At 34.5% G+C, this 27,654-nt stretch overlaps 5 protein-coding genes and 1 long non-coding RNA gene across 14 annotated transcripts; 2 read left to right on the top strand and 4 right to left on the bottom strand.

Moving 5' to 3' along the window:
- Positions 1 to 3: 3 nt before the first annotated feature.
- Positions 4 to 3,186, bottom strand: LOC103837798 (calcium-dependent protein kinase 6). 2 transcript variants are annotated; one of them, XM_009114173.3, is made up of 8 exons: positions 2,938 to 3,186; positions 1,864 to 2,667; positions 1,366 to 1,509; positions 1,128 to 1,280; positions 926 to 1,041; positions 681 to 848; positions 350 to 574; positions 4 to 270 (listed from the first exon to the last, which is right to left on the bottom strand). In XM_009114173.3, exons 2-8 carry the CDS (start codon positions 2,600 to 2,602, stop codon positions 160 to 162), a joined length of 1,656 nt encoding a protein of 551 aa, XP_009112421.2. In that variant the 5' UTR covers positions 2,603 to 2,667; positions 2,938 to 3,186; the 3' UTR covers positions 4 to 159. The 2 variants fall into 2 exon arrangements, with proteins under 2 accessions (XP_009112421.2, XP_033134598.1); XM_033278707.1 differs by lacking the exon at positions 2,938 to 3,186 and adding an exon at positions 2,757 to 2,922.
- Positions 3,187 to 4,589: 1,403 nt separating this feature from the next.
- On the bottom strand, positions 4,590 to 6,175 carry LOC103837797 (homoserine kinase). The gene has a single exon (XM_009114172.3). It carries the CDS (start codon positions 5,956 to 5,958, stop codon positions 4,846 to 4,848), a length of 1,113 nt encoding a protein of 370 aa, XP_009112420.2. The 5' UTR covers positions 5,959 to 6,175; the 3' UTR covers positions 4,590 to 4,845.
- A 2,818-nt stretch (positions 6,176 to 8,993) lies between these two features.
- Positions 8,994 to 12,531, bottom strand: LOC103837796 (uncharacterized protein C1604.06c). Its single transcript, XM_009114171.3, has 15 exons — positions 12,029 to 12,531; positions 11,873 to 11,965; positions 11,728 to 11,801; positions 11,555 to 11,616; positions 11,416 to 11,467; positions 11,230 to 11,330; positions 11,095 to 11,162; positions 10,912 to 11,013; positions 10,779 to 10,837; positions 10,525 to 10,699; positions 10,275 to 10,448; positions 10,000 to 10,138; positions 9,722 to 9,779; positions 9,533 to 9,638; positions 8,994 to 9,451 (listed from the first exon to the last, which is right to left on the bottom strand). Exons 1-15 carry the CDS (start codon positions 12,434 to 12,436, stop codon positions 9,329 to 9,331), a joined length of 1,794 nt encoding a protein of 597 aa, XP_009112419.1. The 5' UTR covers positions 12,437 to 12,531; the 3' UTR covers positions 8,994 to 9,328.
- A 4,656-nt stretch (positions 12,532 to 17,187) lies between these two features.
- On the top strand, positions 17,188 to 19,733 carry LOC103837795 (probable serine/threonine-protein kinase PIX13). The gene is made up of 6 exons (XM_009114170.3): positions 17,188 to 17,760; positions 17,986 to 18,305; positions 18,474 to 18,609; positions 18,699 to 18,841; positions 18,912 to 19,035; positions 19,127 to 19,733. The coding sequence occupies exons 1-6, from the start codon at positions 17,676 to 17,678 to the stop codon at positions 19,555 to 19,557; spliced, it is 1,239 nt and encodes a 412-aa protein (XP_009112418.2). The 5' UTR covers positions 17,188 to 17,675; the 3' UTR covers positions 19,558 to 19,733.
- Positions 19,591 to 20,918, bottom strand: LOC117127875. The gene is made up of 2 exons (XR_004450812.1): positions 20,692 to 20,918; positions 19,591 to 20,661 (listed from the first exon to the last, which is right to left on the bottom strand). It is a non-coding gene; the product is annotated as an uncharacterized LOC117127875 (long non-coding RNA).
- Positions 20,692 to 25,719, top strand: LOC103837794 (ubiquitin domain-containing protein DSK2b). 8 transcript variants are annotated; one of them, XM_033278710.1, is made up of 11 exons: positions 20,838 to 21,087; positions 21,173 to 21,868; positions 22,098 to 22,339; positions 22,419 to 22,532; positions 22,682 to 22,737; positions 23,054 to 23,085; positions 23,273 to 23,362; positions 23,453 to 23,526; positions 25,244 to 25,327; positions 25,416 to 25,455; positions 25,546 to 25,719. In XM_033278710.1, the coding sequence occupies exons 1-9, from the start codon at positions 20,838 to 20,840 to the stop codon at positions 25,316 to 25,318; spliced, it is 1,629 nt and encodes a 542-aa protein (XP_033134601.1). In that variant the 3' UTR covers positions 25,319 to 25,327; positions 25,416 to 25,455; positions 25,546 to 25,719. The 8 variants fall into 8 exon arrangements, 6 of the variants coding, with proteins under 6 accessions (XP_009112415.1, XP_033134601.1, XP_033134599.1 ...); XM_033278708.1 differs by having other exon boundaries at positions 25,416 to 25,694; XM_033278709.1 differs by having other exon boundaries at positions 23,453 to 23,531; positions 25,249 to 25,327; positions 25,416 to 25,694.
- Positions 25,720 to 27,654: the final 1,935 nt, after the last annotated feature.

Genomic DNA, 27,654 nt, shown 5'->3' with positions numbered 1-27,654 from the left:
ACATTTTAAAGTCAAACCCTTCAAGGATTTAGCTGCCTTACTGCACCTATGAATCCGGTTTTATCTTCAGCCTTCTCTGTGATTAAAGATTGCAAATATTGATTCCGTCGAAACATTTGCAGCCTCACCAAACAAATGGTTCAAAGACGTGTGTAGTGACTAAGCATCTCTCATGCTGATGTTCAGGCTATTTCTCATTGTTCGTCTCCCGATACCAGCATTCCCCTTTTGCATCATTGCAACAAATTCTCCATAGTCAATCCGTCCATCCTGTAACAAAAAAAAAGGCTTAAAATATATCAGCATGAAGAGACAAAACAAAAACATGTCAAGAGTGGCAAAGCTTTACATTGTCTTGATCAACTTCTTTGATTACATCTTCAAGAAAAACATCAGTCATCCCGTGTTCCACGCAAGATTGTTGCAGCTCATCAATGGTGATGTAACCACTTCCATCTTTATCAAAGTACTGAAACGCAGAGACAAGATGCTCTTCTCTGTCTAGCTTATTCAGATGGATGGTCGCTGCAATGAACTCACTGTAATCTATTGTACCGCTGTTATCCACATCAGCCTAAGACACAACAACATAACTATGGTCACTGTCTGTCTATATAGAGAAATAAAATAATATATGTATATATATATATATATATATATATATTCCCATGCATTTTTACCGCTTCCATAAGATCTTGGATCTCAGTGTCTTTCAAAGTAGAGCCATATCTTCTCAGACCAGCTTTAAGTTCATCAAAAGTGATTGCACCGCTGTTATCAGTATCCATTGCCTCAAACATTGCTCTTAAACCCGCAATCTCTTCTTCTGAAAGGCTCTCAGCTATCACCTGATTAACCATGATAAGTACTATGAGTTCATCTCATCTGACAATGGACGTTGAAGTTCCAAAAATACAAAACTGACCTTTAAAGCCATCTTCTTTAATTTATTCATTGCAGAAAACTGTTTGAGACGAGACAAAACAGCCGGATCAAGAGCTCTGTCTGGTGCAACTCCATTCTCACAGATCCATGGATGACCTAAACAAAAAAGATATATAGTCTTACTTAAGTTATGTGTTTGCCAAAGCATGCAACCACTATTGGAAGATAAAATGATTACGTACGCATGACTTCATGAGCTGTCAAGCGTTCAGAGGGATTAGAGCATAACATCTTCCTGATCAGATCTTTAGCACTGTCGGATATCACAGGCCACGGATCTGACTCAAAGTCTATATCTCCTTTCAAGACAGCATCAAATATTCCTTGTTGTGTTTCTGATTCCAAAAAAGAAAAAGAAACACCAAACCAAACATTAGGAAACGTCGCCTATGGCATTAAGAGCACACATTTGACGCATACCTGCCCAAAAAGGAGGGACACCACTTAGTAGAATATAGAGTATAACACCAGCAGTCCACACATCAGCTTCAGGACCATAATGTTTAAGAAGAACCTCAGGAGCAACATAGTATGGACTTCCAACAACATCCTTAAATATTTGGCCTGAAATTTTAGAGTAACAGATTACTTAAGATTCAGAACAAAGAGAAGCTCACAGATTTAACCACATACTATAAGCAGAGAACAAGATTCTTCATCTAATATAAAACATACTATCAAATTCATTACAACCAAATCAATCTATAAGTTTTCCTAAATAAGGTTTCACTAAGATTATAGTCTTAACATTTTTATTTGTTTCACAAAGATCCTAATTTTGTGTATTTCAATGCAACTTCATAGTTTCTTCACCCCATTTTATCCATATGAATTAGAATAACTACTACATATAATATTTTTTTTTTAAAGTATGTGAAAACTCCAAAACTACAAAAAGGAAAGAGAATAACACATTACCTGGTTTGAAGAAAACAGAGAGACCAAAATCAATGGCCTTAAGAGAGAAATCATCATCCTTATTAACCAACAAGAAATTCTCAGGCTTCAAGTCTCTATGCATGACACCAAGCGAATGACACGCCTCAACAACACCGACAACGATCTTGGTCAACTCAGCAGCTTTCCTCTCGGTGTAATGACCTCTCTGAATAATCCTATCAAACAATTCACCACCAGCACAAACCTCCATCACAATGTGAACATACAAAGGGTCCTCATAAGCTCCTTTTATCGTAACAATGTTCTTGTGACCAGCCAAATGGTGCATTATCTGAATCTCCCTCCTAACATCCTCAACATCTTCCTTAGATATCAACTTCCTCTTGGATATAGACTTGCAAGCATAGTCAACACCCGTTGCGACCTCGGTGCAGAGATACGTGGTCCCGAACTGTCCTTGTCCTAACTTACGGCTCAAGGTGTAAAGATCACGGATGTTAGGAGTCTTGTGACCGAGAACGTAGTAAGCTTGGTTGTCCATGTTACGTCGCATAAAAGGTTCTTTCACGGGAAGCACAAGAACAGGGCTCTTGTTGTTGTTGTTGTTGTTGTTGTCTTCTTTAGGGAAGTCTTGTTCTGTTGTGGGAGAATGAACGGAGGAAACGTGGGTGATGGTGATGGAATTTTCCTCGGGCAGGTTGTTGTTATTGCCCTCGTAGGTTTTGTCCTTGAAAGAACCACGGCATGAATTGCCCATGAAACAATGGTTGAAACTTTTCTATTCACAACGTTCACTTTCTTCTTCTCATCATCCAATGATCACTGAAAGAAATAGACAAGAATATCAAATCAAAACCTGAGAAACAATTTTTAAAAGAAAATTATCGAATTAATAATGAAATCAGACAAACCCTCATGAGATCAAGAATCAGAAATAAGTTTTTGTAATTTAATCAAGAAAAGAAAGAAGACAAGAGCTCCTGAAAAGTCGCATCTTAAAAATGTTCATCGACCATTTAGGAAAGAAAAAAACAATGAATGAGGATTCTGTAATAAAAGAAACATGAAGAGAAAAAACAGAGGATCTTGTACCAGAATAGCAGAAGAACAGGTAGGACACGAGGAGATGGATTAGGATTAGGATTAGGATTAGGATTAGGATTAAGAAATCTGATTAAAGTCAAAATGATAACAGAAAAAGGTTTCTTTCTTTATTTATCTGTGTGTAGCTGTTTGTGGTTGGGTGATAGGATGCGTTGAATCATCAAACAGAGCGTAGAAGATTCATTCTTTGTGGATTTGTTATGATGATGAAGGAGAGAAAGATCTTAGTTATCATCACCTAGACGCGGTTTCGTCTCACCTTCTTCATTCGTTTCCCACTTTAATTATTAATTTAATCATCTCTTTTTTACTGGTCTCATGATAGTTGCAAATGGTTAATTTTGTAATCATTTAATTAGGATAACTTATTTTAAAAATAGAATGATTGTAAACCAAACGTTATAGTAGTAGTAGTACCTTGCAAGTGTTGGGATGTGCTTATAATGGTTAACTACCAAAAAGTATTATTACTAGATGTTATTAAATAGTTAAGAGTTTATTTATGGCTTCTATTAACAGAGTAAACTTTTGATTGATTTTAAAAGAATATAAGGTTTATTAAGTTGACTTTTCACATTAGTTCATCAAGATTTCACTTTTGTTTTTCCATTTCGCTGGAAGCTAAATGTGAAATGAAACATCATTTTTCTTACAAGGGCAAAGACGTGAGACATGTCATTTTCGGTCAGTGATTATAAAGATCGCAGCCTAGAATTGTCTCCGCACGTGGTGCCATTTTAGTTTCGGACTAAAGGTTTTGTTGTTTTCTATAACAAATTTCTTTCTCGAAAGTAAATCAGTACACTCAAAAGTCTCAAATTATTACTGTTTCGTGCAGTTCCGAAAATTCACATGTTTTCACAGTGAAGCTTTTGAGCAATCAAAGAAGAATAATCAGTCTTATATTCTGTTCAGACAAGATGGTGCCTAGTAGCATCATCCCAAAGATAAACCATACACTTTCCTTTTTTGAGTTTTACCTCAATCACTTGTAGATTGTAGTTTCTGTTTACAGCAAAAAATATCATTCATTAGCACTTTACTTACAATCCAAATCCAGCGGTTGAACAAACGCATTTGAAAAGATAAAGACTCAAAGATGATTGCTAAGTGACAGCCAAGCAGAGTAAGTCTGAGTCAAAGAGCTTACCCAGCAAAGACCTTTCAACTCTAAATTTTATAGCTTCAATAGGACAGAAGATTATACAAAAATAGTGAGGTACCACCATCAACTTGGTTAAGAAATGTTCAACATAAATGTAAAGGGACATTTTGAATAGAGAATTGTTGATTAACAGAATCATAGAAGGGGGTTAAGGCTTGTGTTAGTAATACATAATACTATCTTCATCTTGCCTGATTCCCTCTTTGAGTGGATGTGTGCGTATTATGCTTCGCTACTCAAACTATCAGAGTTGCAAACAGTGTTTGTTAACATGCTTCAGGTCTTCCAGCTCTCTTGTATCTTCTCGATTAGGGAATTTGATTAGGAGAGTGATCCTTTAACACAAGTCCTGATTGTGACAATGTCTCTTACACCCGGCAGCTCGGTCTGCTTTGCAAACAGGTCCGCCCATATATTTACAAAATCGATACAAGTTCAGTATTACCATTTAATAAAATGCCGAGGAGAACCAATCTTAACTATTCTCATACATCAATTCATTCGAAACACACGAGAGCTACAACAGTTTTTATTTGAAATCACATACCCCTAACAATATTGAACATCCAATCAAAGCCCAGGCCTCTCTAATCAAAGTGTCAGAGAACATTGTCCCATGAATCTTTGTGGGATACAAAGTCCAAAGTTGAAATCTTTATTATCATCTGTAGCTTACAGAAGAGGAACAACTATTCCAATCCCATGAAATTTTATCAAAACATTGTCTCAAATCACCTGGAGATGCTACTGACAAGCCTAGCACCAATCTTATCAAGCTTCTTCACACAAGCAACAGCTTTCAAGTTCCCACCTCTCATAAACGCCTCCACCATCCTCTCACCAACCTCCTCCCCTTTCTCCGCCGCATCAACCACGGCCACCGCCGTCGGTCCAGCCCCACTGATCGTACATCCAAACGCCCCACCTTCCAAAGCCGCCTTCTTCACAGCCTCCATCCCGGGAATCAACGGAGCCCTCGTCGGCTCCACGACTTTATCCGACGACAAAGCCTTCCCGAGCATCGCCGCGTCCCCTTCCAGCACCGCCGCGACCAAAGCCGCCGCCTGGCTGCTGTTCCAGACGTGGTGCACCATGGGAATCTCGGTAGGCAACGCGGCTCTCATCTTCTTGGTCGGAGCCTCGAACTCGGGGCTCACCAGGACAAAGAAGAGCTCTTTATCCTCCGGGAACCTCAACGGCTTCAGATCAAGCGGCTCGTAGCTCCTTATCAGAACGAAACCGCCCATGATCGCCGGCGCGATGTTGTCGGCGTGATAACCGGAGACTTTCGCTTCCGACTCCAAACCGGCTAAAACCAACTCTCCCTTCCCTAGCTTCCGGCCGAAGATCTCGTTAACCGCCACGGCCGCCGCGGCGGCGCTCGCCGCGCTCGAGCCCAAACCGCTACCTAAAGGGAGACCCTTGTGCAAGTCCAGCGACAGCCCGACCGATCTGATCCCGAGCATCTTCATCGTCGCGATGGCGGCGATGCCGGCGCAGTTCCGGAGAGGGTTCGTGGTGAGCTTGGTCGTGGTTCCGGTGATCTCGGAGATTAAAACCTCGCCGGCGCGGACGGAGGGGTCGACGCGGAGAGTGACGTGGTCGCCGAGGCCGTCGACGGCGCAGCCTAGGAAGTCGAAGCCGGGTCCTAAGTTAGCGACGGTGGCGGGGGCGAATGTTTTGACGGAGGTGAAGACGGGCTCCGGTTCGACGGCGACGAGGGTTTGTAGGGAGGCTCTGCATCGAAAGAGGGAGACTTTGGTGGAAAGGGGCGGAGAGGGTTTGGATTTGGGGTGGAAGTAGGAGATGGGTTTGGTGGGAGATTGGAAGCAGAGAGTCGCCATTGATGAAACACAGGTTGGTCGGTGAGATCAAAGGTAAGGAGAGATATAAGAGATGAACAAACGTGGCCACCTAACCTAATGTGTTCTGTTTTTTTCTTTAGCTGATTATTATTTTAAAAGTGGAGTGTGAGATCAGATTCAGATATCTGACATTGAAATTAACGGCTTAACCATTTGAATCTCTCTAAACCGAACTGAACCGGACCGGAAAGCTTGTCCACTTTTATGCTGACTTTAGATGATTGTCTCTGTTGGCAACCTATACTATGTCCAATATTTGAAGAAACCAACTCCAAGACATCACCAGGACTGGAGACACAATGATGAATGGTTAAAGACACTGAGAAAGCTCTTGAATGATCCTCTACACTATTTCTTCATCTTTGTTTTTCTGAATCTTCCTGCTTTCTTTATATTCTCATTTCTTGACAGCTACCTAACCATTAGAGTGTGACTTTGGGAAGGGGGGACAAGGATCATGCATACATGATTAATGCTTATTGGATAACATATGTTTTGTGCCCTCCCATGAGAAATTAATTTTGTTTATGGTCAGTGCCGTACGAGGGTTTCTAGAGACCCAAAGCGAGTTTTAAAACTGAGACCTTTTAATATAACTATTAATAAGTACAAAATATAGTTTTGAAACGATATAAAAAACTGAAACAAAAACATAAAATATAACATTATATACTATTACCAACTAGAAAAAGAGAAGAAAGAAATATCACTGCATAAGAAAATAAGATGGTGACATTGAAAGTAAACGAAACAACGAACACTATAAGTAAAAAAGATTTATTTTCCGTTTGTAATTTAATTTTGGTTTTGATTATCGATTGAATTTCCATAAGAATTCTCATCAAAACAAAAATAAAATAAAGACATAAGTAAAAAAGAAAGGACTCAAATGTGGGACACTAAAAATCAGTTGTGTAACAACAAAACCACTAGGACACCCGCACACTTTCGTGAAATTAAGAGCCCTTAAAATTATAATATATTTTGGGGTCTAAAACAAATCTAAACTATTAAAATTGAAGTACATTTTGTACTTAACCCTGAGTTTTTCTAAATAATTACCATTTCATGCCATTAGATTAAACACGGTCGTTTTATAACAGTATTAAACCATCTCATTAAATTTTACCCGCCTTAATTAACTTGCAATAACTCGAAACCAAAACTGCCGGGATTTAGAAAAATCCAAGAATCTATCGAAGAGATACTTTGATTTTGTAAAAATCAGAACAATAAAGAGGTTTTAGCTATTTATTAGCTAACTACCCAAATATGGTGATAAAATATCGATTTAAACTCAATATATAAACTAGAATAAGAAAATCGTCATTTTTAACATAAATGATCCGAATATTCTAAAACATAATATCGATTTTCATAACTATAATTTGTTTGATGCTCAAGATATGCTATTAAAATGAGATATTTCTAACTTATAGTAAATCCCAATACTCGAGTAAAACTCTTCCTATCATTTCTTATAAATACATTCGTTCCTTTCTTACAATTTCCCTGTAAATGTCCACAAAGCAAAACTTGATGAGGTTAAGCGTTAACAGAGGAAATGCCGGCTAAGCATAGACTATCATACCTAGACGAGGTGAGGTGAAGCCTTCAAAACGAGCTGATACATCCAAGTGGAAGTCATTCACACCTTGAAACAATTCAATTCCCAGTTTAGTCAGACACTTGAAATCATCTCATTGAAGCAATTCACTGCCATGTCCTGAGAAAGATTAGAGATAATATTCTCAGATGCATATGTAAGTTCTTACTTTCGGTATATCAAGGCCTTATTAATTACTTCATTAAAAATCTTGATTACTAACTTCGTAAGTAATTATTAGTTTATCAGAATAGCTTACTTTATATTATGTTGGCTACATGGAGTACTAAACCTTATTTGTTGCCGATGTTCTGAACCAGAGAGAGTTTTAAGAACTTAGTGTTTCCTGAATTATTAATACACCTTATATTAATGTCTGAAAAAAATTACTTAAAAACCCCAATTTCAATCACGTGAATCATATTTTGACATAACAATGAATACAAAAACAAGAAAGAGTATAACATTTTGATTTCATTGAATCTTATGAGGTGGTTTGAATCGTGTATTTTTTCACTTTAGTTTTTTCGAAAGTTCTTTTTTCTTTTTCAGGAAGCTATTCATATAAATCTGAAATAATAACCAGATTAAACGATTAACGAGAAAAAAATATTTACACACAACGGTGAATAAATCAGAAAACTAAGAGAATAAAGATATCCAACCAATACGATTAAACTAAGAATGTTTTTTCTAAAAAAGAATTAAACTAAGAATATTTTTTTGGTAAAAAACTAAGAATGTTTCCAACTAAAAAATAATGATTTGCTTATTCAATTAGCTTCCAACACACTACATTTTCACCTTGGTAACTTGGTTTTATGTTCGATTCATCTGATTCAAACAAAACAAATTTGTTATGAAGCGATTACTATCATGCATTTGAAGAATACCTACTCCTATTCGTAAAACAAAAAAAAAAAAAGACAAAACCATAATGAAATTGAAAACAAACCTTTAGATTTTGTTTCAATCCGGTTTTTGTTCAATATCCATTGATTTGTAGACATCTTGAACGAAGTCTCTATGTCGGGATTGCTTTTGATCTCTGTTTGTTTAAATGTTACATATCTATAGTATTAAACTATTTATAAACTATTCATTTTATTAAAAAATGAAACCCCCGCGGGTGCGCGGGTCAAAGTCTAGTGCCTTTTTAAATGTATAGAAGGAACGCCTCTGGTTAATGACCAACAGCAACAAAACTTGTTTAAATTCAACTAACTCAAAGTAATAAAAATCATGATCATTGGAGTGAGATCAGAATCAAATATCGACATTTTCCATTCACACCTGACCAAGGAAACAATGTTTAACCACAAACACCTCTAAACCGAACTAGAAAAGATACCACTTTTGTTGGTCTTACAACTTCCAAGTAGTTCTGGAGTTGAGTTTATGCTTTGAATGATTAGTAAATGTATAATCTTATCATAAGTTTATAGTTTAATTTACAAATATATTAAGTTTCTTATCATAGGTTTAGCATCGACCATCCCGGTTTCGCAGCGTCAACCTTATTAAGGAGCAAACAGAATTTTTCTTTTTTTTTTGGGTGAAAAAGAAATAGTTTCAAATCAACCAGAGACGCGAATGTGTGGTGCTATAGTGTGGATGTACGCCTAACGACACACTCAGTATCAAAACCAAAAACTATATCGGAACTACAAAACTTGGGTATCACAAATCTTTCAATACCGGCATTGTTTTTACGTCATGAGCTGGCTACTCTTTTGATAGCACTCAGCATTTGCCCTCCTCTTGAGGAATGGTAAATGTCCACCCTGGAAAATCAGAATCCTCAAACAGAGATGTTGGAACTGCTTTGTAGAAGGCTAATGGAACTTGTTTCACCCTTCTTCGAATCTGCCATTTTTAAAAACATCTCCCCACAGTTAGTTTGTCTATACATGGAGACCAAAAGTGTTAAGTGGTGGCTCTAATTACCTCGTCTCCGAAGATGGTGGCATATGAACCAGAGCTGAAATCTTCTATTTTCATTTCAGTGGTTTTCGCTCTGATTGTTAGATCAGTTTCCAGCGATGAAACAAACCTACACAACGCAAGAAAAGAGAGATCATCAAACTTTTAACTTTTTTTGTGTGTAAGGTATCGTTTATTGAGTAAAATATATACCTCGAAACAGGTGGGCAGTAATGGTGGCGCAATGTGTCAATCTCCCAAAGGGAACTTCCTGTTAACAAATAATGAAAAATACTATCACTTCTCTAAGGAAATGGCCTCACAGGAAGCAAAACACAACCTCGCAATCAGAACTTCATTTCGTGAGGTGAATCTAGAGAACATGGCATTTTAATCAAAGCTAATATATCTCGTTATGCTAGAGTGCCACCATTGCAAATCTACATTGGGTGAAAGATACATATAAAAGACAGGGAGTGTTAAATACTTACTCATGGCACCAGTTTTCTTGAGATCAGTTTCCTGGTTGTTGAAATAGTCCATACCAAGCTTTTTGTTAGTCTTTGGTCTGCTGCTCTCATTGTCTTCCTCAGCCTCTGAATTGGCTTCATTGGCGTTGTCAACGGGTTCCTGCACAAGAGCGACCACATTTGAAAATCCATGCTTTCTATAAGTTCTTTTGTTTAGTCGTGAGGGACAATCATATTAGAAGTAAGTTACTTTCCCATCTTGTAACATGTTTTTTTTGTTTGCAATACTTTCATACCTGATGAACAAGATGGTTGATTGTAGGATGTCTACGCAACAGGTTGTAGATCAAAGCCGTTATGACAAGCGATCCCGAGGGAGGAACAGAGAGTGACAATCTGCTAAGTTTCTTTGCGAATGAAGCTGCCAGATATGCTGGAAGCAGTGATGACCTAAGGCAAGCGTCAAGAAGCTGCAGAAAGCGTTTCAGATATTAGAGGGAAAAGGAATAACGGATTATAAACCAGTAAATTCAAATCCAGCAATACCTGAAGAAATCTTGCACGGTGCTTGGCAACAAAGACCGAAGGAACCAGCAACGCATAGAGCTTTTCATAAAAGTTTGGATATTCTAGACCATGCTCGGTCATGAGGATGAAGAGGCTGCTTAGAGCCATCACACTGACAACTCCTCCGATATCATAAGACTTTGTTAGGAAGTCGCTGTATTGTGAAACATAAGTAAGCGTAACAAACGGAAACAAAATACAGAACAGTAAAAGCTTTTTGTAAATAAGCCCACCATAGCATTGCAGGATTAGACAGATGGGGAATGACTGTCTGGTGAATACTAGCAAGAACCTGATCGTCAAAAGATAGCATATTAGTAAGTTTATTCCAGACAAAGGGTTAGTTGTGAGAGTAAAGAAGCTAACCTCCTTGTAAACGTCAAGGGGAAGAGGCAGTCTGAGAAAAGAGATCCATGCTTTAGTGAACTTCAGCTTCATCCTCTTGGCAATTGTAGTCGGAGAAAGAAGCTATAGTTTCGACAGAATAAAATTAAGAAAGCAAAAAGGATTCAGTATGTTTTAGCCAAACTTGCAAATGAAAAAACTCACATTGCTGTCTTGATCCTTCTTGCTCTTTTTCTTTTTATCTTTCGGTTTCTCACTACTACTACTTTCATCTGATAATACCCATAATCTTTATTAGCAAATCTAATTGAAACAAATGGTTAAAGGGGAAATAGTCACCTGAACCACTCCACATCTCATGGTCAGACTTTTCAGCTTGTTTATGAGGTGGTGGAATTCGAGATAGAACTTGATAGATCTTGCGAATAGAGAGTTCCAGGCTACAAATTATAAAAATCTCCAGATCATCAGAACAATAACAGAAAAAACTTACATTCAAACAGTCTAGAAGAAACTGATACTAACCTGTCTTTCGATTCATTCTCATCCTCACTATTTTCTATCACTGTTTTGTCAGCTACAAACGGCCAAAACCACATCAGTTCCACACACTTACACAAAAACAAAGAGAAGCCAAGAAGGGAAGAAGAAAAAGGAGACGCACCAGAAACAGCTGAGGCTTCCAGAGTTTTGACAAACTTTTCCATGCTGATGTATGTAAAATAGCTGTAGCATAAAACGATGATTAAGAGTTAATTCCCAAAGGAGCAACACAACAACATGCTAAACTAGAAGAAAGAACACATGTTAACCAAAGGGTTATCAACATCAACATACCGGACATCGATGTACTTGAAGTACTTTGAGTCAAGTATATCCAAGAACATATCAACATCAACCGCAGAACGAATCTACAAAGAACAATACTAAAAGTGAGAAAAAGAACAGACTTTTCACATTATATGTTTGAAAGGAAACTTACAATAGCATTAAGTATCCTATTGTAGATGGAAGAGTGAAATCTTCCAGCATTCAGAAGCTTTACAAACTCCATTAACGTTCCCAAAACAATATCCTAAAAAATAAACGTTAAGGACACATGAAACGACGACGTTTCCACAGCAATGAGAGAGTTTACCCTTAGAGCATCTTCTGACTGTTGAGAGACAAGAACATCGAGCAGAACCTTCACGAACTCGTCGAACTTCGATCTCAGCCAAGCTTTGAAGATGACTTCAGGGTCACCATCGACTTCATTTGACGAATCGTCGTCGTCTTGTTCATCGGAACGAGGGCGTTTCGTCGAAGAAGCAGGCGAGGAAGAGGACGAGGGAAGCTGAGGGAGAAGAGGAGTGAAGAAGGACTGGAGGGAGAGGAGGGATTCCACCACGAACTGCGGCGGAGAGTCCGGCGAGATGAAGGAGAGGAGGAGAGGGAGGTTGTTGATGTGAGCTCGGGATGAGAGTAGGTCGGAGCCTAGTGACTTGAGGTCTTTCAAGGTGTAGTTTTCTTTCTTCTTCTGCTTCTTCGCGAGGATTGACGCCATTGTTGAGCTCCCTCTCTCTCTCTAGGTCGTGGCGGAGACAAGCGACGGAAGAAAGGGTTTAGGAGCGAGAGGCGCGAGGTAAAACCTAAAGATGTGATTGCAGTAACACGACGTCGTATCTTGGTTCTTAATAAAAAACAAATTATACTTTATTTATCTTTTATTTTTTTTGGAAATAACATATAGGCACCAAAAAAATTAAATATAAACATTTGACCCCAATATTTACTTTATTTATTTTTTATTTTTTTGGAAATGATTACCCTCGAGTCTGTTATATAACTTAGGGGTGTATTCAACCGAAAACTTAAGATCATTTGTATTAAAATAACAAAAACACTATTATTCAAACATGAATTTTAAAAACTCATTTAAAATCAATTGTTATTGAACTTAACATTTCGTAGAGTACTCTAAAAATTCACTGTTATTAAATATATTTTAAATTGTGGAGTTTTCAAGTGATTTTAGGGTGTTTGGGTAGAGTTTCTTAGTTAAAAAAATTGAAACTCAAATCTCATGGTTTTAGGTTATATTATAGAGTGGTTTAACAAAAATCACATAAATCTCTGCAACTTATTAAAATTATCTAAAACTCAATTAAAAATCAAATCACCTCAAATGTTATATTGAACACTCCACCCCCCTTAGTTTCTCCGACAGGAGGATCGAACTGTGTTTGCATTCAAGGCCCATCCATTATCACTGGACCATGAAGGCCACTCAGATTTACTTTATTTATATTTTCGGTTTAAATGTGAATCTCTCATGTGTAAGTTTTTCAGATACCTTATCAGACGCAAATCGTGTTTTTGGATTTTTTGAGTTTTCAATTAGGTTTGCACATTCAATTTTTAATTGTAAAATTTGATTCATTTTGGTTATCTCGGATTTAGATCATGTAACCATGTTAGAAACCAGATTATATCTGATAAATTTTTGGTTCCAATTCGATTTTGGTTAAGTTTTAATTTTTTGGATAATTTAGAATATAATATAAATAATATCAAATTTTTAGTTTTTCTGATCAAATATTGGATAATTCAGATAAATTTAAATATCTCGGATAAAAAAATATTTTGATTTCAAATTTTTAGGTAATTCAAATAATTTGAAATAACTGAGATAAAAGATATTTTGATATTTAGAAACTCAACAACAATACCGTTGGAAAATAAGACGAGAAGATAAAAAGAGGCATGAGAACCCCAAAACATATCCGATCTTCTTAATATTAGACACAACGAAAACCAACACTTTCGATCCTACGTGCGTCCATCACAACATTACTTCCGCCAACACCTAACTACCAAAAAACAATCTAACGCACTATCTAACCACAAATAAAGCATCAGACAAACAAAAATAAAAGAAAGGAGATTTTCTCACGACGCCGGTAAAACCAGACACCTGATATGCAAGCGAAAAACACGAAGCGGCGGCTTAGAGCAAACATTCTTATAATTCTTATAATCATCTTAAAATATTCTGAAAAATAATGTCTCTTTCTTATGTATTTATTATACATAGCCGTTTTCAACGTTGTTTTCTTCACACGTTCTAATAGTAGTAATTCTGAATATTCAACATGACTATATTGCACATATTATAAAAGATCAAATTAAGTTTTATAAACATGATTATTAATCTACTCTATTAAAATAGAAGTCATGACTTGTTCATGTAGGATTATTAATTTGGACCATCTTTTTAGAAATTTTATTAAATGTATTTTTATTAAACTAATAACACATAAAATATTTCAAATATTTTAATCATAATATCTTTTCATTTTATAATATATAAAAATATATAATTTCACTTATTTTGTAATTAGTTTTGAAATATTATTATAAATTAATATATTCAGTTATTGTTTATAAAAATAAACATTATGTCATATATTTATCTACTATATAATCATAATCAATCATATTAAAAGAAACTTATTATATTGAGCTAAATATGGTAAAATTATATTAAAAATAAATTTATATATAATTTATTTTTATAACTATAAATATTTATGTTCAAAAATATAATACATTGGTAAGACGAGTTAACATTATCAAACTATATAATACATATATAAAAATTGACATGTATTTCATTAAAGTTAATATAATAATCATGTTAAAATTATTATATTGAACTAAAAATGATTAATTTATATTAAATTGATAAATTTTTAAATTTTACTTTCATAAATATAAAATATCCATGTTAAAAATATAATACGATGACATAACGACTTAATATTAGAAAATTATATAATACATGTATAAAAATAAGATTTTTATATGTACAATAATATATTATCTAAAATGAATAAAAGTAAAAAATATTGATAAAAGAAAATTCAGATAAGTCGGTCAGAATTTAGCATAAATTAAATACAAAATAATTTTCAAATATTTTGTTTCATATATATATATATATATTAATTTTTTTAATAACTAAATTTAAATACAATAAGATAAATATATAATAAGAAGCAATAAATACATATAATGGTTTTAAACAATTGATTAACTACAACATATAAACTATAAAATTATTAAATATTGTATCTGAAATAGTTATATAAACATTTAAATATATGATTAATTTTTAAAAAATGTATACTACTAATGATCAAAAATAAATATCTACGTATATAAAACTGAAAATAAACATTCACGCGGTTGTGCGGATCAAGATCTAGTTCTTGATTACAATTCTATAAATATGTGATATTCTTATAACATATAAAGAGAAAAACAAGTTAAGAAAAAAACAAGTTAGGAAATATAAAATATGAAAAACATAAAAACTATTTAAATTTATAGAAATTATAAATTCAAGCTTGAACCATCATTTTTAATCTTCAAATACATGAACCAATATAACAATAAAACTCCAATTCTCCAAATTTCAACCCCCTTTACCCCCATACGGCGTCACCGGAAATGCCTTTCCATGGATCTGCTAGACACTATGGACTTCGCGAAATCAACTCCTGTTTGAAAATCGATCACAATCAGCAACGGAAGTCTTCTCTAAAGCTATAGGAAGTCTAAAAGAATGGGAGAGTGCACAACCAATTCCACAGGAATCAAAGAGAAAGAACTCACCAAGGGGTCACGCAACAACAGGATCAGCGATGGAAGTATTCTGCAACACGGATGCGTCATGGAAAGGAGGACTCCAATCGGCGGGTTTGGCTTGGATCTTCACCGATCATGAGGCAAATGAACTGCACAGAGGTTCATGTGCTCAAGATTTCGTCTCCTCACTATGTATGGCTGAAGCCCTTGCCATTCGCGAAGCTCTCCTCCAAGCGGCTGCCCTCAACTACCGATATATCTGTATTAAATCAGATTCTCAAGTGCTCGTTAACACGATCTCTGCACGTCGACGATCAACAGACCTCTTTGGAGTTCTTGCCAATATCGATGATATCGCCTTCTCTACTTCTTCTCCGTTTCAATCTTGTCGTTTCTTTTTTATTTCACGTTCCCTAAATGGACTTGCTGATGGGCTTGCAAAGAATTGTCTAGCAACCCATTTGATCAGCAACCCAACCCATGTAACTTAAACTATGTTCCTTAATCAATTGAATCTTGTTGTTCAAAAAAGAAGAAGCAGTAATCTATATGATTTTTGAACTAATATACAGTATAAAGTAGTAGCCTAGTATCTCTATTATTAAAATAGAAGTACATTTATAAAATACCCCTAAGTTTTCCTACTTATTTACAATATTATGCCACTGAAGTAATTAAATGAACATATCTTAAAGTATTTTTAATCACTGTCTTTTCCTATTTATTAAACCATTTCCTAAATCAAATTTAGCTTAATTTTCGTATTTAATATATTTCCTAGAAAAATTAGCTAATTTTTGGGAATATTCAAATTTAAAATCGATTTTAACAATATTAAACTTGGATAATGTTACCATTAATTATTTTTGAACAAAATTCAAGTTTAAATTCGGTATTAAACAATATGATGAATATTCCTAAAATATATGTTTAACTTACCATTAATTATTTTGAACAATAAAATCTATATATGCTAAGATTAAAATATCTTTAAACTACTTATAGAACAATATGAAATGTTTGTAACTGAATATTATTTTTAATATAACTAAATCTCGCCTAAGATTATATATATTTCAAAATTTTCTAAAACATATGTTTATCCATTTCGGTTACTATTAATTATTTTTAAAAAATAATATTAAAATTAAATATCTTTGAATTACTTATAAAACACTGTTTAATGTTTATAACCAAATATTATTTTCTAACGTATTTAAATCTCACCATATGCCCCATATCTGATCAAAATATTTAAATTCTTATTACATTTGAAAGATAATTTCATGTTAAAAGAAATATTACTCAAACATATCAATAGATCAATATTTCTGGAAAGTTTAGTATTGGGTCAATATTTTTTACAGCACGTAAACTATTTGATTGTTGTGTTTATAAAAATTTTAAAATATGATAAATATTTAAAATATAAACCAATAAAAGCTTAAATAATATTCATTTATATCAAAAGTGAAAATAAATATTCGTGCGGGCGTGCGGATCAAGCTCTAGGTATATTCTATGATGTTTACAATCATTTTCCTATTTTGAGTTCTAACTTAGCAAAATGGTCGAGCTTGTAACTATTTCAAAATGATAGTGACATCGTTGAAAAGTAAATAAAGTTTGAAATGAAGGAAACGCGTTAGGGTAATTTGGTGGGGGAATTGATTGATTTCTATCTAAAGGTGTGGACACATTTATTTTTTCTTTTGAGTTGACTTGACCCTTAAACTACAAACATTCTCTCACCGCTTTCTTCCTCAAAACCTTGCACCACAACAATTCTTAAGACTCAGTCTTCTCCTCCCCTTCTAAATGGCATGGGGTGATACTGTAACCATTTGCTTCTGCTTCTACTTCTACTTCTTCGCCATACAATAAATAATTTAGCCAGAGAAGGGAGAAGAGAAAAAAAGAAAAGAAATAAAGTTATCTTTTAATTCTTTTTTTGTCAAGTCATTCACACCCAATTTCAAACGGTCTTGCCCAATCTCTATTCTTGTTTGCTCTGTCTTTTCTTGTAAAGCACTCTGTTTTACATTCACACGCCATTTTTTGCTTTCTCATTGACTTTCTTTAAAGTGTATGATTGTATAAACTTGAAAAAGAGGTAGAACAGTGTGTTTGGCTTTTTAATTTTGTTTGTCGGTATGGGGCTCTGCTGGTCTTCTTCTCCATCTAAATCTCCTTCAACAACAACAACAACACCTGCCTCTACTGGTAATATCAGTTCAGGTTCGTCCTCTCACTTTCTCTGCCTATCTTTGGTGAGTTACTCCTTTCTTACATCCCTTGTATGGTTAAGCCTTGGTCAAACGATGGAACCTTTTGTTAATTTGATTTAAAACTCTTCTTTTCTTGTTTTCTTATATGGGTTTTTACAGAAATTGCGTTCTCTTGTTGTTGTTGTTGATATTGGGCTTGACTCTGTTTTGGAATGGTTGTAAATAATTGCAACAGGTCCGTTTAAGTCAACGACTACGGGAACATCAAGAAGTACCATATCTAACTTTAGTGGGTTCTCTGCTGCAAGTGGAGAAGATGCTTACCCTGAAGGTCAGATACTTCCCAATCCGAACTTGAGGATCTTCAGCCTCGCAGAGCTTAGAGCTTCAACGAGGAACTTCAAGTCTGAGAATGTTCTCGGAGAGGGAGGGTTTGGGAAAGTCTTCAAAGGCTGGCTTGAAGAGAAAGGCCCCGGGAGTCACAGCAGTACTGGTACCGTGATTGCCGTCAAGAAACTCAACTCTGAAAGCTTCCAAGGATTTGAGGAATGGCAAGTGAGTAGAGTCCATTTGTAACAATGATATGCAATAAGTAGTTTTGTTTGTTTACTTGATAGATTGTGTCTTTTTTTTTTTTAATACGAGGAGATAACCACAGCATGTAATATTAGTTTCGTCCCAGCGGTCACTCATACAATAGATTGTGTCTTTGTTTCTGTGTAGTGTGAGGTGAATTTTCTTGGGAGGATTTCTCATCCGAACCTCGTGAAGCTGTTGGGGTACTGCTTGGAAGGCGACGACTTGCTTCTAGTGTATGAGTATATGCAGAAAGGAAGCTTAGAGAATCATCTCTTCAGAAGTAATAACCATCTTCTTTTTTTTTCTTTTACTTGTCATATTTTAACATGGTCTGTAAATTGCTTTATCATCTGCTTCTGTTTCTTCCAGAGGGTTCTGTTGTTCAGCCGCTCTCATGGGAGATAAGGCTTACGATCGCAATAGGAGCAGCTAAAGGCTTAGCGTTTCTACACGCTTCAGAGAAGCAAGTAATTTATAGAGACTTCAAAGCTTCAAACATTCTACTTGATGCTGTAAGTAAAAAAATATGAATTTTGATAATAAAAGTGTGGAGTGAGTTCAACGTGTTTGATCATGTTGCAGTCATATAACGCCAAGCTGTCAGATTTTGGATTGGCCAAGTTAGGTCCTTCGGCGAGTCAATCTCACATCACAACACGAGTAATGGGTACACAAGGTTATGCAGCTCCAGAGTATGTTGCTACAGGTACCAGTTTCTTGATATATTTTTTTTGGTTTTGGTTTTGGTTTTGGTTTTGGTGGACAAACTTTGAACATGTTGGTTGGTTATGGACCAGGTCATTTGTATGTAAAGAGCGATAACTACGGGTTTGGTGTCGTTTTAGCTGAGATCTTGACTGGTTTACGTGCGGTTGATCCTCTCCGTCCTACGGGACAACAGAATCTAACTGACTGGATCAAGCCTCACCTGTCTGAAAGAAGAAAGCTGAGGAGAATAATGGACCCTCGTCTAGAAGGAAAGTACCCTTTCAAATCTGCTTTCCGAGTGGCTCAACTGGCTCTGAAATGCCTTGAACCGGAACAAAAGAACCGTCCATCGATGAAAGAAGTGGTGGAATCGCTCGAACTCGTACTAGCTGCCAATGAGAAACCGTTGGAACGAAGGACCGCTAGAGATTCCCCAAGTGTCGGTCACCAACAAAGCCATTACCGCAGAGAACATCTGACGTCTTTTCAACCGAGGCAAACCGTGGCTCGAGCTCACTAGTGTTGTTTTGAACTCACGAGATTCTTTTTTTTCCCTCTCTCTCTCTGGTTTTGTATTGGTTAAAAGATGATTACAAAAACCATTTGCGCGTGTAATACTACATGTAACCAAAAGACAAGACAAAGCATATGTTGTAAGTAGTAAATGTGTTGTGTTTGTTGTGTGTGTTTGTATAATTAATTGCTCAAAACCAAAAGACTAAAACAAAACGTACTGTTGTACACTACCAAAGGTATGAAAAGACATTATTAGATTGTAATCATGAAAAACTGATTAAAAATGTATCATGGCCCTTAAATCTATGGTTGAGGATCACAACAAACCTTCATTGCAAAATTACTCAAGAACCATCCGACTCGACCCGACCAAGTGAACATGTTCTGACCCGACCGGTGTGGCCCAAGTCTTTCGGTTCTCATTAGAATTAAAAAAAAATGTTCAATTTAATAATACCGAATCAATCAAAACCGAATTAAAACTGTATATTAAGTTTTGGAAATATAGTATATAAGTAGGGTTCGTATATAAATTGATTAAACCAAATAAACCAGAAATACTGATTAATTAAAAATAGACTAATATTTTATAGTATAGATATGTATAAATATATGATACAACTGATGATCTATATATAAATGATTTATTGATACGATATAACATTTAAACTTTAATTTAAATAATTTGTTATTTTGTTTTAAATCAAAATTGTTTTGACTTTTACAGTTTTGTCAAATTAAAATATAATTATTTCTGTAAAAATATGTTTATAAAAATATTATTTATTAATAATATTAGTTTAGTTTATATTTTTAAAAGTATAACAATCTTTTTTAATTTTAATGGTTAAATAAAATAGGAAATCATTCTATTAAAAACAAGAATACTAAAGTTATTTTTAATGGTTTAGTAAATTCGATATCTGATTATATAAATTAAAATTCATAAATGTTATAAATTTAAATATATATCATTAACATAAAATATAATTTTTATAAAACTAAACCAAAACTGGACCGAAATTGGAATTGAAGTACCATGAACCGTTCAGAGGCAACAATAAGTCATTGTCTACAATTCTCTCGTCTCTCTCATTTGTTATTCGACCTTTTTTTTTTTTTTTTTTTGTTATTCGACCTTTAGAAAAAAAAAAAAACATATCCCTTTCCTCAAGAAATCTACCATAACCCAACTTTAACAACTTCTCGTCTTCGTTGAATCCTTTTTTTTAATCCTAGGGTTAGAGCTCTTGATCGATTTCGCGGAGGATCCAAAAGCTAAGAATGGGTGGAGAAGGAGATTCGAGTAAGCCGCTGACCGCTGATGATGGTGGCGAAGGAGAAGGACGAGCTCTGGTGGCCGTCAACGTCAGATGCTCTAACGGATCCAAATTTAACGTGAGCACGAGCCTCGATTCCACGGTGGAAGCCTTCAAAGAGCTGGTGGCGCAGAACAGCGACGTCCCAGCGAATCAGCAGCGGTTGATTTACAAAGGTCGCATCCTCAAGGACGATCAAACTCTTCTCAGCTACGGTGGGGGGCCCTTCCTGATTCGTCGTCGTTTTGTAGATTTGAATTGTTCTGTGGATTAAATTGATTTGAAATCGTATGTATATAGGTTTGCAGGCTGATCACACTGTTCATATGGTTCGAGGCTTCGCGCCATCTTCAGCACCACCTCCTTCTGCTCCTGTTAACCAAACCACTGATAATACCTCGAATCTTGGAGAATCTTTGTTTGGATTCAACCCTTTGGGCGGTGGGAGCTTATTCGGAGCACCACCGGATCTCGAGCAGGCTCAGCAGCAGCTAGCTCAGAACCCTAACATGGTTAGAGACATGATGAACTCCCCAGCCATCCAGAATCTTATGAACAACCCCGAGTTCATGAGGAGTATTATCATGAGCAACCCTCAGATGCGTGACCTTGTTGACCGCAACCCTGAGCTTGGCCACGTGCTTAATGACCCTAGCATCCTCAGGCAGACTTTGGAAGCTGCGAGGAACCCGGAGCTGATGCGTGAGATGATGCGGAATACCGATAGGGCCATGAGTAATATTGAGTCTATGCCTGAGGGGTTTAACCATCTTAGGCGTATGTATGAGAATGTTCAGGAGCCGCTCATGAATGCTACTACTATGTCCGGGAACGCTGGGAGCAATGCGGCTTCTAATCCTTTTGCTGCTCTCCTTGGAAACCAGGGGGTTACTACTACTACACAAGGTAGCGATGGTTCTACTAATGCTGAAACGGGGACAGGAAATGGTATTCCGAATGCAAACCCACTTCCTAATCCTTGGGGTGCTACTGCTGGTAAGAAACTGTGTTCTCATTGTCCTGTGTGATTACTCGTCTTTTGATAACAGTAAGAGTGACTTGGTTATAAGAAATGGACGTTTATGTTTACCACACTGGTTCATGAGCGATATTGTGTAATGTGTATCATAAACTGTTGAGTTAGTTCATATAGTTCTCACTATTAGTTGTTATAAGTAAGTTTCTTGGGCTGTTTCTAAGTTAAATATTGTGGGATACTTTACAGGACAGACAAACGCCCCAGGAAGGACAAATCCTGGTGGGGATGCGAGAAGCCCTGGACTTGGTGGTCTTGGTGGTCTAGGAGGACTTGGTGGGCTTGGAGGCCTTGGTGGACTGGGTATGCTTGGAGCGGATTCACCTCTTGGTGCCACTCCAGATGCTTCTCAGTTGAACCAGATGTTGCAAAATCCAGCCATGTCCCAGATGATGCAAAGCATGCTTTCCAATCCACAATACGTGAACCAGGTAACACCTAGGCTAAACCTGTGCTTAAGACGGTGTTGCTATTGTGAACATGTCTTTAATGTTTCCTCTTGGTTTCCAGCTTATCAATCTCAACCCACAGCTCCGAAGTATGCTTGATTCGCATCCTCAGTTGAGGGAAATGATGCAGAACCCAGATCTCCTTCGTCAATTTAGCTCCCCGGAGATGATGCAGGTTAGTTGGGCCTCCAGTGTTTTCGTTATGCATGTGAATTTTGAACATTTGGTCTCTCTCCAAAGAAACATCTCTCTGTATCTCTAGCTATAACCAAATGCGAAGTTTCTTTAACCTAATGCCATGGATTGTATCTTTTTGTTCTTTAGCAAATGATGTCTCTACAGCAATTACTTTCCTCCCAGAATAGAAATACGACCAGCCAGTAAGTGTGGATATCCTTTATATATCTTACTTGTATTTTTGTGCTATGTTGTGTTTAGACAATGGTCTAACTAGCTAAACGAATAATTATATTGGTGGTGAATGATCTTTATCTTAAGCAATATATGGATTCAATCATGATGAGTAATGCAGCAACTCTTGTATCTTTTACTGAGCTTATCGTATCGTAGATAACTTTTCTTAAGGGCGGTGAAGCATTTTAATTGTTAAGCTAGCAGGGTGTTGTTATCTCTCCTTTTCTATTTATTTCCATCAATCCCTATTCATGTTCCTAATCTAATCCATCTTCTCTGTAGGGAACCAGGGCAAACTGGTGCTGCTGCCGCAGGTACTCGTATAAATTTTTTTTTTTTTTCAACACTCGTAAAATTATCATATATATCTGAATTACATTAAAGGCTTTAGTTGCTTTTCTTATAGTCGCCTTTTTGTACTCTTTGCTTCCTTATATATATATATATATATAATTCACAATGAACTTATTGAGTAAATCATTACGATCGCAATGTTTATAGGAGCAGGAAATAACGGAGGGATGGATTTATTGATGAATCTGTTTGGCAGTCTTGGTGCTGGTGGCCTTAGTGGCACAAACCAATCCAGTGGTTAGATTGTTATACCCTCTTCTTCTTATTCTTATGCAATTTTACGAGATGGTTCCACTCCACTGAAACAAGTTTCTTGTTTGATTCCAGTTCCTCCTGAGGAACGCTTTGCGACTCAGTTGCAGCAGCTACAAGAAATGGGATTCTATGACAGCGCAGAGAACATAAGGGCTTTGCTTGCAACCAATGGAAACGTTAACGCTGCTGTAGAACGGCTCTTGGGAAGTATTGGCCAGTAGCAGCAGCAGGTTCGTGTACTGATGATTCATCATCTTTGAATATGTTTCAGTAATGATGATATTTTTGGAATACTTATAATTTTATACTTTATGATAGGATCCCTGAAACTTGTGGATAGAAAAGCTGCATCGATACGGTATTGGTGGTCATCTTCTTTCTCTTCATCCATCATCTCCCCCCAAAACCTTTTTTTATATATTTTGGGTCTTCGTCGTTTTATCTTTCAGATTTTTATTTGAGTTGTTGCAACGCATACCTCTGTAAGAGCTAGTTTGGGAGCTTGGAATGGCTACATTTACGTTACCCTATAGATTTTCGTTGTGATGTGTTCATCTTTAAGAGATTCCAAAGAGGCTTTGATGCAGCATAGGATTAATATCGAGGATAATCACTTAGCCGAACTGAATCGTGCAAAAAAAAATACTAGTTTTTTCGGCTTGATTCCTTCCAGTCAACCGTACCCGGTTCTAAGTTTAACCAAAACTAAACTTCATTAGAACATCGTTGGAATCAAACTAAACTTTATTAATATTGTTACACAAAGAAACACTTGGAGAAGATATACTTTGAGCTTAAAATGCATAGAAAATTTGATTATTCTTGGTCGATGTCAAATTCTTTTTTTTTGATTATTTTTACTCTTAACTAGGATAAGACCCGCTCCTTGCGCGGAATTAAGTTATTATTTTTATTATATTTTAGAGAATAAAACAATAGTTTGGCTTCATTTAGATTACGGGTGTTCAACCCGGATATCGGGTTGGTTTCGGTTCGGTTCAGTTTTTTTCGGTATTTGGTTAGTAAAATATAACTACTATTCTAAATCCATATTTACTTTGACTTTAGTCTTTCACATACTTTTGAAAGATTTCAACTGGACGACTAAATTGATCAGCCAATCTTGTTGCTTTAAATCATTAGTGTTTATATATATATATATTATTTAGTTTGAATATTTATTAAATAAAAATTCATATGCGTTATATTTTATGATCATTTGTAACTTATTATAACAAAAAAATAATCTATTGATCACAAAATTTTCAGAGTGGGAATATTCAAATTTCTAATAATATATAGACGTTTTGAAAAATTCAAATATAACATATAAGAAAAAATATAAATGTTTTTATTATATATTTAATGTGATTTTTTAATATCTTTCAATAATATAAAATTTAAAAAAAAAGAACTAAGATACCAAAATTGTTATCAAATATTTATTATTCATAATAATTAATTTTCATATATACGTTAATCATATTAGGTAATTTGGTAGCTTTTAATTAAGGAAAGTGGAAAAACAATTTTGGTAGATTATTTATCAATTCGATAGTTAGTTTAATAAAAAATATAATGTAAGTCAAGATGGACCAACCTATTTTTCTAAGAATAGTATATTTTATATAGTCATTTATTAAATGAGAATTTATAATCATACAGTTCTATGATCATTCATATCATTTTATAACTGAATATTTAAATCATCGATAACAAAATTTTCAATGTGAAATCTTTAATAAGTTTATAATTTATAAATGTTTTTGAAAATTCATTGAAAGTTTTAATATTAAAATATTTATGTAATATTATGGTATATAGTATAATCTATATATATATATATATGACAGCGCAGAGAACATAAGGGCTTTGCTTGCAACCAATGGAAACGTTAACGCTGCTGTAGAACGGCTCTTGGGAAGTATTGGCCAGTAGCAGCAGCAGGTTCGTGTACTGATGATTCATCATCTTTGAATATGTTTCAGTAATGATGATATTTTTGGAATACTTATAATTTTATACTTTATGATAGGATCCCTGAAACTTGTGGATAGAAAAGCTGCATCGATACGGTATTGGTGGTCATCTTCTTTCTCTTCATCCATCATCTCCCCCAAAACCTTTTTTTATATATTTTGGGTCTTCGTCGTTTTATCTTTCAGATTTTTATTTGAGTTGTTGCAACGCATACCTCTGTAAGAGCTAGTTTGGGAGCTTGGAATGGCTACATTTACGTTACCCTATAGATTTTCGTTGTGATGTGTTCATCTTTAAGAGATTCCAAAGAGGCTTTGATGCAGCATAGGATTAATATCGAGGATAATCACTTAGCCGAACTGAATCGTGCAAAAAAAAATACTAGTTTTTTCGGCTTGATTCCTTCCAGTCAACCGTACCCGGTTCTAAGTTTAACCAAAACTAAACTTCATTAGAACATCGTTGGAATCAAACTAAACTTTATTAATATTGTTACACAAAGAAACACTTGGAGAAGATATACTTTGAGCTTAAAATGCATAGAAAATTTGATTATTCTTGGTCGATGTCAAATTCTTTTTTTTTGATTATTTTTACTCTTAACTAGGATAAGACCCACTCCTTGCGCGGAATTAAGTTATTATTTTTATTATATTTTAGAGAATAAAACAATAGTTTGGCTTCATTTGGATTACGGGTGTTCAACCCGAATATCGGGTTGGTTTCGGTTCGGTTCAGTTTTTTTCGGTATTTGGTTAGTAAAATATAACTACTATTCTAAATCCATATTTACTTTGACTTTAGTCTTTCACATACTTTTGAAAGATTTCAACTGGACGACTAAATTGATCAGCCAATCTTGTTGCTTTAAATCATTAGTGTTTATATATATATATATTATTTAGTTTGAATATTTATTAAATAAAAATTCATATGCGTTATATTTTATGATCATTTGTAACTTATTATAACAAAAAAATAATCTATTGATCACAAAATTTTCAGAGTGGGAATATTCAAATTTCTAATAATATATAGACGTTTTGAAAAATTCAAATATAACATATAAGAAAAAATATAAATGTTTTTATTATATATTTAATGTGATTTTTTAATATCTTTCAATAATATAAAATTAAAAAAAAAGAACTAAGATACCAAAATTGTTATCAAATATTTATTATTCATAATAATTAATTTTCATATATACGTTAATCATATTAGGTAATTTCGTAGCTTTTAATTAAGGAAAGTGGAAAAACAATTTTGGTAGATTATTTATCAATTCGATAGTTAGTTTAATAAAAAATATAATGTAAGTCAAGATGGACCAACCTATTTTTCTAAGAATAGTATATTTTATATAGTCATTTATTAAATGAGAATTTATAATCATACAGTTCTATGATCATTCATATCATTTTATAACTGAATATTTAAATCATCGATAACAAAATTTTCAATGTGAAATCTTTAATAAGTTTATAATTTATAAATGTTTTTGAAAATTCATTGAAAGTTTTAATATTAAAATATTTATGTAATATTATGGTATATAGTATAATCTATATATATATATATATAAATATATATGTTTTATTATTAAATGATATTTTTACTCATATCGTTTTAAAATAATGTGTATCTTCTTATAATATTAAATAAAAGTTCATATTAATACAATTTTATGATCATTTGTAACTTATTATGACAAAAAAAAAATCTATTGATCACAAAATTTTCAGAGTGGGGATCTTCAAATTTCTAATAATTTATAGACGTTTTGAAAAATTCAAAATATAACATATAAGAAAAATATAAATGTTTTTATTATATATTTAATGTGATTTTTAAATATATTTTAATAATATAAAATTAAAAAAGAACTAAGATACAAAAATTGTTATCAAATATTTATTATTCATTATAATTAATTTTCACATATACGTTAATCATATTAGGTAATTTCGTAGCTTTTATTTAAGGAAAGTGCAAAACATTTTTTGGTACGTTATTTATCAATTCGATAGTTAGTTTAATAAAAAGTGTAATATAAGTTAAGATGGACCAACTTATTTTTCTAGGAATAGTATATTTTGTATAGTTATTTATTAAATAAGAATTTATAATCATACGGTTCTATGATCGTTCATATCGTTTTATAACAAAATATTTAAATCATCGATAACAAAATTTTCAATCTGAAATTTTTAATAAGTTTATAATTTATAAATGTTCTTGAAAATTCATTGAAAGTTTTAATATTAAAATATTTATGTAATCTTATGGTATAT

This window comes from Brassica rapa, chromosome A09, assembly GCF_000309985.2.
Source record: "Brassica rapa cultivar Chiifu-401-42 chromosome A09, CAAS_Brap_v3.01, whole genome shotgun sequence".
NCBI lineage: Eukaryota > Viridiplantae > Streptophyta > Magnoliopsida > Brassicales > Brassicaceae > Brassica > Brassica rapa.
This window is presented reverse-complemented; position numbering and strand designations above follow the sequence as displayed.